The sequence below is a fragment of the Musca autumnalis genome, unplaced genomic scaffold (genome assembly GCF_047663935.1).
Source record: "Musca autumnalis isolate F117 unplaced genomic scaffold, ASM4766393v1 scaffold_5, whole genome shotgun sequence".
NCBI lineage: Eukaryota > Metazoa > Arthropoda > Insecta > Diptera > Muscidae > Musca > Musca autumnalis.
Window position 1 is genome coordinate 105067311 of NW_027412088.1, and position 9433 is coordinate 105076743.

Consider the following 9433-nt stretch of genomic DNA (forward strand, 5'->3'; position numbering starts at 1 on the left):
GTACGCAGGCCTTTAATTTAGCAGTTGCTCTGCCTGATTGCCTTGCTTTCCTGCTTCATTTTTGACATAATAAAAATAAAAGAATAAAGGAGGCCCAGCAAGTTTCGAACTGGGTTGCCCTTTTCTTTTTTATTCTTTTATCAGAAGCAAGCAAGGTAAGCAGGCAAGGCAGCTTATGTACGCAGGCCTTAACACTTTTGTAACGTTATCTTCGTAATAATAATATATTTTCTGGAATTTTTTTTTATTCTGGTGCTAAATAGTGCCAATAACACATTTATGAAAGAAAAACTAATCTCATTTACCTATTTATTAAAGTTTTAGCATCGTTTTTGAAAAGTAGTAAGGTGAACGCAGACTTTCTGCGCTATGTGTATTTTTTTAATTTTGTATGAGAAAAAATTTTCGTTGTCGAATACCAATCAGTCGTTTCGACACGTCAACTTGCAATTTTGGATACGACTACGCCAACCGTAATAAAGTTGAATATTTTGACCTACTTTTTATAAAAATATGAAATTTTTCCTACAAAAAGACACCAAATTCTCCTGTATTTCAAGATAGAGAATTCATACTTTTTTCTTCGAACATCATTCAGAATGAGGGGAGATGGGAAATGGGGAAAAAGCTCCTACCACATTTTATTCAGAATACGAAAATGTGGGAATGGAAAAAATTCCCATCTCCCTCCCACGCGTTAAGAATAGGGATGTATATGTATACCTACATCAAAATGCATAGGTACTCCCTGATTGCATTTAAAATAACATCATAACACAAACTTTCTTCTTTCCATAATACCATAAAAGACCATTCATTCAATTGAAAGTATGTAGAGTTTTACTATTATAAATATATTTTTTTACAAAAAAAAATTATAATTCACGTAAAAGCAAAAAATACTCGTAAAATGTGACTGTTACATAAATAATCAACATGGAAAATATATATAAATGATGTTTTATGTACGCTTAACACATATGCATGTATATCTTTATATATTCTGTACATACATATGCTTATATCGTTTTTTTTTTTTTAATTTACAAACTGTCTTGCTGTTTTCTGAATATCCAAAAAAATATATTATCCATTTATGCAGTAAGGTTTGATTATCTATTGAATTAAAAAAATAAAAAATATATATATATAACAGAACAAAAGTATTGTGTTTGTTGTTGATAATGGCTTTTAACGTCAAGTTAAATTCCTGTGTGCTAAAATATTCATTCATTCTTATAAAATTGATGATGAACACCTGGATAACAAATTAACATTTCCGCAGATGAATTTTCTTCATAGAGCTCAACAATTTTCACGTTTTTTGGAGTCGGAGTAATAATCGTGGAGGCAGAGTTATGTATATAGTAGAGATGATAGGAGATTTTATTTACATGAAATCATCATAGTCATCAAAAGTAGTATTGTAATCATCGCCGTATTTTTTGAAAGTGTCAATATCCTGCAAGTATGTAAAAATAATAGAAATTATTATTGCGTGGCTAGTGAGTAGGTTTAGAAGATACAAAGAAAATACACAGTCCGACTCAACATGTTATTTGTTCGTGATTTTAAGCTAAATTAGTCCAGGTCCACACTAAAGCGATTTCAATGAAATAATTTAATAAAATTAGGAGTTTTTAGATCGAGTTCCCCATTACAGTAATTTCATAAAATAACTTTAGTATGGAACTCGATCTAAGAACGCCTAATTTCATTGAAATCTCTCAAGTGTGGACTGGGACTTAGCCATCATGAAACTGCCTGTGTTCGACTTTCGAATAATAAGACAACTTTCAAAATGTCTTCTGTATTGTGTTCGAGCAAATATATGATGTTCCTGAACACAAACTTTGCATTGATACATTTTCGTAACAACCAAAATCATATCAGATCTTTCATAATAATGCTTTTACACCAAGTTTATATACTTACGTCGCTATCATTTTTCAGTGTGATCTTGCCCTTGGTTTTGGAAGCGGGCTTCTTGGCATTTTGTTTTTCTAACTTTACTTTTTCACTGTGCAAAGTTTCTACACTCATTTTAAGTTTCTTCAATTCGGGAAGAGGCACTGAAAATATATTTGCAAAATTACAATGTATCCATAGTATGTTAAACATAGTAGAACTTACAATTACAACATATGCTGCGCACTAAATCTTCAACGAATTGCGGGAAATGAGGCGATTCTTTGTATTGTGACAATTTCCAACTAAGCGTCGCTCCAAATTCTTTAAATTCAGTTTCGGTTTTTGGGTTGAATGCATCCAGACCACCTGCAACATCTTGGACGCCAAATGTTTCTAGGGCACTCTTAAGATCTGATTCTTCTTGAATTTTTTGAAGACGCAATTTTTCAGCTAGTTTTTCTTCGGGTGTCATGTTTGCAAGACGTTTGGCTTCTTCTTCTTCTGCTAGTCTCTGTAAAGATAGAAATGCATGATTTATTAGCAATTGCCACTTCAGCTTATTCAAGAGTTCCTATAGTGGAAAATCGTACAATTCCATCTTGCTAAACATCACCACTGCTGCTTCCAAGTTCCAAGGCCGTTTCAATAAGCGGCCCTGTACTCTACCTCTACCTCCACACTTAACCAATAAAAACAAAGGGAAGGATTTAAGACTTTAAGTCTTCAGTCGACCAAGCCATACTCTAACGATTGGTATGAAGAGTTAGCTCTTCTGAGGATCTTGGCAAAACCCTGGAAAACCCGTAATTTTAAAAACAAATTATGCACCGCATTATTTGCTAATCTACATCGTTAGTTACGTCAGTGACCGTCATTAGTTGCTGCTAATCGCTATTCGTCTGGGCAACATCTTCTCGGACGAAGTGAATCAAAGCAGGGTACATTGTGTAGAAATCCTTTTTGCAATCGTACCCTTTCAACTTTGACACATTAAACTTTATTACACCACAGATTAGAATACTTGAAAATAGATTCCTAGGAATCGTTGCTTTATAAGCCGATAGTTAATCGGATGTAAAGTTATGGATCACAAAAAAGCTATTCATGATTGCGGATTGGTTTTTTATGATATAGCATTATGAGGTGGCTATTAATCGATCTACGAATCGATGAATGGCTGACATCCGAAACGTCATAAAACTGCTTTGTTATAGTTTTTCCTCGTACATTGCTAAATTATTTTAAAATGCCCACCGTTACAAAATCTAACTAATACATCAGTTGCTTTGTACCTCATACGTCGCATTAATCCGTCATCACTGCGATCAAAATTTACTTCATAAAGGAAGGGAATGGTTGTTTGAATACCATTTTCGGAACCATCTAATTTGAAATACCGGACAATGATGCTAATGTTAAAGTAACAATTTCAGAAACTAAAATGTCCTTTGAATCTAAATCTTCCTTCCAATCCTTTATGAGGAAATTATTCGAGTTATGACGTTATGACTTCTTCGTAAAAGACTTACCTCTTGTTCTGCCAATTTTGCCTTTAATGCTTTGCTAGGTTTAGTCTTTACTGGAGCTTTTGGTTGTTCTTCAACCTTCTCCTCATCCTTTTTCTCCTCTTCATCTTCCCAACTATCCTGTAAGAAATCAATGAGTAAAATTGGAAACAATTAAAAAATGTCGCAATATGTTGAATTGCATTGTCTATTGCATGCACAATCGCTTGCACACACAACATATGAATGCTGCTAAAAAAGCATACACGTGTCATTTGGGCAGCAATACAGCTTTAGGGAATTCTTTAAACAGAAATTACCCACTACGTTGGTGAAAATTGTCAAAAAACAATCATCACATACCTTAATGTCATCGTCTTCATCTTCACCAGCCCACTTATTTATTTTGTCGGGTATCACAACTACAGGTCTGTGTGCAGCACTTTCTAGAAACACACAACAAAAATACATACAATATTAAAATTGCAGACACATCGACATTAACATAAATTCGTTTGCATAATATTGATCCGAACCAAATGACAATTTGTCCATTGGGAATTTCGAAATCTACATTCCCACCAAGGTTACCACCAATTTCATTGTTTCATGTAATTGTACCCATCAAAGAGCACATGGCCACTTTTTTCTAGATGGATGGAAGGTGTAAATTCCTTGAGCATTGACATTGGTTCGAACGTATGTGTGTGCCTCTTTCAAATTCAGAAACATACCCCAATCGTCTTCCATGGTTTTAAAAATAGAATATTTACAAAACGACTTCCAATGGGCGAGAAATTAATCCAATTGTTGGATCCTTCTTTTGGACAAAATATAAAATTGCGTGTGTTTCAATCTGACGAATAAAAAGTTGACTTAAATAATGCACGAGAGATTTGTCTTAGTTGGCGTAGTTGATTAAGAAAGTACGTTGTGCAGTTGGCACAGTGTTGCAAAAACTGAGGAGTGATTTATGCTAGATGAAACTTTTATAGCTGGTTTATGAAACGTTTACACTTGCGCTCCAAAATCCACTGTATTTCACGAAATCCTGAAATACACTACGGTGTTTACACTTATATTTTTGTTGATTTCAAACATATCACAATAATCAAGTTAGATTTATATACGCAGCTGATCCAACATGAATTTTCAAAACAAGTTGTTGTAAATTGAATTAGTCATCAAAAATATACGACAATATAGATCTTTACAACTTTATTTCGAAAATTATCTATATATCATATTCATTGTGTATAACTTATGTTTGGTTTATGCCAAGTTTACACTTGCGCTCCAAAATCCACTGGATTTCACGAAATCCTGAAATACATCCCGGTGTTTACACTTATTTTTTGTTGATTTCAAACATATCACTATGATCAAGGTAGACGCATATGAGTAGCTGATCGAACATGAATTTTCAAATCAAGTTTTTGAAAATTGAATTAATCATCAAAAATATACGACAATATAGAATTTTAGAACTTTCTTTGGAAAATTATAGTAAAATTATCTATATATCGTATTATTTGTGTATAGTACTAACAAATGAAAAAAAATAAAAAAAAAAAATGATTTTATCGTTGATACATCGTTATAATAAATGTTGATAGATAAAAGTTGTGCTCAGATCCTGCACAATATTAGTACTTGCAGTAGTTTTCCCGTTTAGTGCTAAAAATGCGTTCCCGTAATCCGAAATCTAGTAATACTTGCACTTCTCTTCAAACAAAAATCGCGCCGAATAACACCCTCTTCTCCTGGTTTCTGCCACACACTTTTGGCCTAGTAGAAACTAGCAGCAAGCATGTTCATTGGTATCTAATATGATAGCTGATACGTTGATTTTGACATTTATGCTGGAGTTTTTGCAATTTCCGTCATTTTTCCGTTTCCGTATTTTTTAAGAAATTTGTATGGGGAAGCAATTTTTGACAATTCGCTCCTTTTTCTAACATTACCATTAAAAAAAGTACGGGAGCACAATGAAAAATAGCATTGTAACAAAGTAATTTAATATTTTTTCACATTGTTTACAAATTTTGATACTAAATTTTTTTGTTGCAGCAATTGACCATCTACCTTATTTATTGTGATACGTGAAAAGTGTTGCAACTTTTGGCAATTTTTTATGCAAATACAGGGTTGTATATCATGTGTACTGTGATTTCGATGTTGATTTCGCTGAAATCACGAAATGAGATGATTTCATTTTTGTATGCGAAATCATGATAAATTTTGTTTGATTCCGCGCGAAATCACGAAACGACGCCAAATGTAAACTAAGCATTACCGTCAAAAATCGGTCAAATTAAAACGCAAAATTATGAATGAAAAGTTCAAAAAAAGTTGACAACACTCTTGGTATCGGTAGAACTTTACGACTGCTTCTTATTCGTCGCTAACTTACCGAAAAACATCGGTAATTACAGAAATTATAAGCATTTTAAATTTATGCTTGGTTTACATTTACGAAATCCACTCGATTTTAACTGTCAAATCCATAGGTTAAACGTCAAATGAAATCCAATGGATTTCAGATGAGATTTCATTTGATGTTTGAGCTATGGAATTGACAGTTGAAATCGAGTGGATTTCGTAAATGTAAACTTAGCATTACCGACAATTGTCGGTAATAGTACGTTTATATATAACAGGATTTAACAAACCTACTGGGTTTCAAATGTCAATTCTATTGCTTATATTTCGAATAAATCCTCATAAAGAAGGTTAACCCTGCAAAAGGCTATAATATAAACATGGCCTTACTCCATGGTAGAACAAATACAAGGTAAAGTTAATACTACAACAAATACAACTCGAACAACAACCACAAAGGAATTTGTTTTTGTTTGTAACGTTACTGCCAGTTGTATTTGTAAACAAAACAAGGAAATGTCTATAAATTATTGGAATTTAAAAAACTAATAATTTTTCACATTTGGTTCAATATTTTGGAAAACATGAATGAAAATTCGTTACATTTTCAATTTTTATGTTTCCACATCATTCCACTAAATGCATAAATTCTCGCAGAAAGTAGAATTCTTGCAGAAAAGTTTTCGGTCGCTGGAAATTCATAGAAAAAGGAGAAGCAGTTTCAACGTTTTGTTTTAGAAATCAAAGAAGCACATGTTTATTAAGGCCTGCGTACATAAGCCGCTCGGCTTTCTTGCTTAATTCATTTCTGGTAAAAGACCAAAGACCAAGTTCGACCTAATTGAAATGTGGTTCTGACATTTCTTTATTGCTTTACCAGAAATGAATTAAGTAAGAAAGCCGAGCGGCTTATGTACGCAGGCCTTAAGGGCTTTATTTTTTTAAATTTTAACAAAATACCTCACATATTAACAGACGTTGTATCGCCTCTACAAGCGGGGATTTACTGCGCGGCTTATCGTTCGAACTTGGAGGAGGTTACATATCATTGATATGAAGAAGTCTTTCTGGGAAATGTTTTTTTTTCGAATGATATATTTTTTTCTCAAAAAATATATGTCCCTAATGTACATCGAAATAGAAATAAATGTCTAACATGTCATATGAAATTTGACACTAACGTTACAACCCAGTTCAGTCAGCTGTGTATTGCTGCTACCTTTTCTTATTCTACCATGGCCTTACTCAAAAAATGAGTTAGAGAAACAAAATGTAAACAACAGCTTTGCCAAACAAACAGCTGTTCCCTTTATGTTTACAGACAAGAATAGAGCACGCTCTAATCGATAAAATTTACATATATGTTGTCATCTCATTTTGATTCATGAAAATTTTTTTATGTATCACACGACGAGTAGAACTTTCAGATCTGAAAAACAGATACATAACAGCTCTGTTCCTTTACGTGCAAGAATCTTCAAGTTTTACCACTTTTTACTCGAAAAGCGTTCCTTTACTTTAGACACCATACAATTCATATGAGAGTAGTTTACAATTTTTACTACTTTTGCCGGTTTTACCATTTTCAAAAGTAAAGGAACAGACCAAACATAAGAAAAACAGATGGCCTGATGGCACTCTAAAGCGCTCGGCACATACGATGCGTTGAGCGTTGCGGTACAACAACCACATGAAAAAAGTGTCAGTGATGCCAAGTTTTCTGAAAAACAACAATGTGGCTGACGCATTAAAGTTAAACATAATTTAACTTTTTTGGGACAACGGGTGTCCCAACGTGTCACTAAATGCACCGTATGTGCCGAGGGCTTAAGCTGCCTCACCTGCTTGCCTTTCTTACTTCTGATAAAAGAATAAAAAAGTAAAGGGCAACCTAGTTGGAAATTTGCTCGGCCTTCTTTATTCTTTTATTTTTATTATGTCAGAAACAATGAACGGAAACAAACAAAACGATTCCCGTACCAATCACACAAAGCCACAAACTTTTCAGCTTCTCTGAATAGTTTCATTCTCATAACCAAAACAAAAACACAAACTTTTCAATGTAAAAAGATGGAAACAGTACGATTGCTGAAATGTAACTTCGACTATGCTTTGCCGAGTTGTTTCATTCACCACCGAAACAAGAAGTATTTTTGGGAAACGTTTGCCGTGCGTATTGCCAATGACACACTCAAACACACACACATGTGATTGCTTAGTCGATGGTCAGACTAGCACGATTTCAACATGGCGACGTTAAGTTTATAGGCGAGGGGTATGAAGTAGTGAAACCCATGTACATGGTTTTCTGTGTTTGTTGTGTTGCCTCTTCTTGTTATTCGTTGCAATATTTTTTCTTCCATTTTCTTTCATTTTTATTTTCTCAAGCAAACGTCTACAACAAAGCAAGCATAAAAAGATTTAATAAAAACATTTAATTAATGAAATAGTGAATAGTAACTATTAATATTAATTTAATTATTAATGTTAATTATTTTGTGTTGTTTTTAGTTTATTTATCTTCGTTTTGTTTTTATTGGTATGAGAAACACAACAAACGCGAATGGTAAAATAAAGAGGACACGGAAAAATCTCAAATTTCACGTTAACGTGTGTGGACACTAACGAAACTTGAAAAGAAATTTTAACGAAATTGGTTTCAAGAAACCTTGCTAGTCTGACCATCGACTTAACAACCCTATAAATTAGCATCAGCATACCACAGTGAATTTTATCAACCACCAATCAGCATACCACAGTGAATTTTATCAACCACCAAACGTTTTTGATTTATTCCCATGTGTTTAGTACTATTCCGTTTTCTATCTGCTCTTGTGGAGTTGAGTACTTTTCGCTTTTCGTTTTGTTCTCACTCACGAATGTAAACAAAACAAAACTAAACAGCGAGCTCGGCCAACGTGGGTTATGTTTCGTTTTGTATTGTTCCTATGGAAAATACGAAACGATTGGAAATGTTATTTAAAGTATTTTTACGTACGCTGGTCAGAAATAAAGTATGGAAGCGAGGCAAGCAGGCGAGGCAGCTTATGTACCCAGGCCTTAAGAGTAATTTCACTGAAATTTTGACATGAAAGTAAAAGAAAATGTAAAATAAAACGGTCCGATTGTTTCAACGAATATTGCAACAAAGCAAAATTGCAGAGCACATGAAAACGTGTACACTAGTTTCTTGAAATTATGTGTTTTCCCAAAAAACGCAAAATTTCATGTCAAAATTACATTGCAATTATTCTAGTGCGAACCGGGGCTTACTGTACTCTTACTAGGCGTTTACACCAGACAGTTTGTCTTCAAATACAACTCTGATTTACTAACACATACATACAGTTGTCGTTTGTCTCCCAGCTGTCCATCATTTTTTCACAGACAGTTGGGTTAACAAATTTCTGACATTTTTGTGAAAAAGAAGTGAGATGATAATTCAAATGTGCTGAAAACAAAAGAATATGTACAAAAACAAAATATGTGAAAGAAAAACGAAAAGGAATCGATGATTTTCATTTATAATTTCACGACTGTTTTTGCAGTTGTCTAGACGCCTACGTCACACAGGCAAGTTTTGGGTTTTTGACAATCAATACATGAACTCAACTGTCCTGTCATTTGTAAACGCA

The 9433-nt window shown here is 33.6% G+C and overlaps 1 protein-coding gene across 1 annotated transcript; it reads right to left on the reverse strand.

Moving 5' to 3' along the window:
• Positions 1-817: 817 nt before the first annotated feature.
• eIF3j (eukaryotic translation initiation factor 3 subunit j) lies at positions 818-4377 on the reverse strand. Its single transcript, XM_073989703.1, has 6 exons — positions 4151-4377; positions 3780-3862; positions 3441-3557; positions 2134-2422; positions 1936-2072; positions 818-1462 (listed from the first exon to the last, which is right to left on the reverse strand). Exons 1-6 carry the CDS (start codon positions 4164-4166, stop codon positions 1391-1393), a joined length of 714 nt encoding a protein of 237 aa, XP_073845804.1. The 5' UTR covers positions 4167-4377; the 3' UTR covers positions 818-1390.
• Between the last annotated feature and the right edge of the window lie 5056 nt (positions 4378-9433).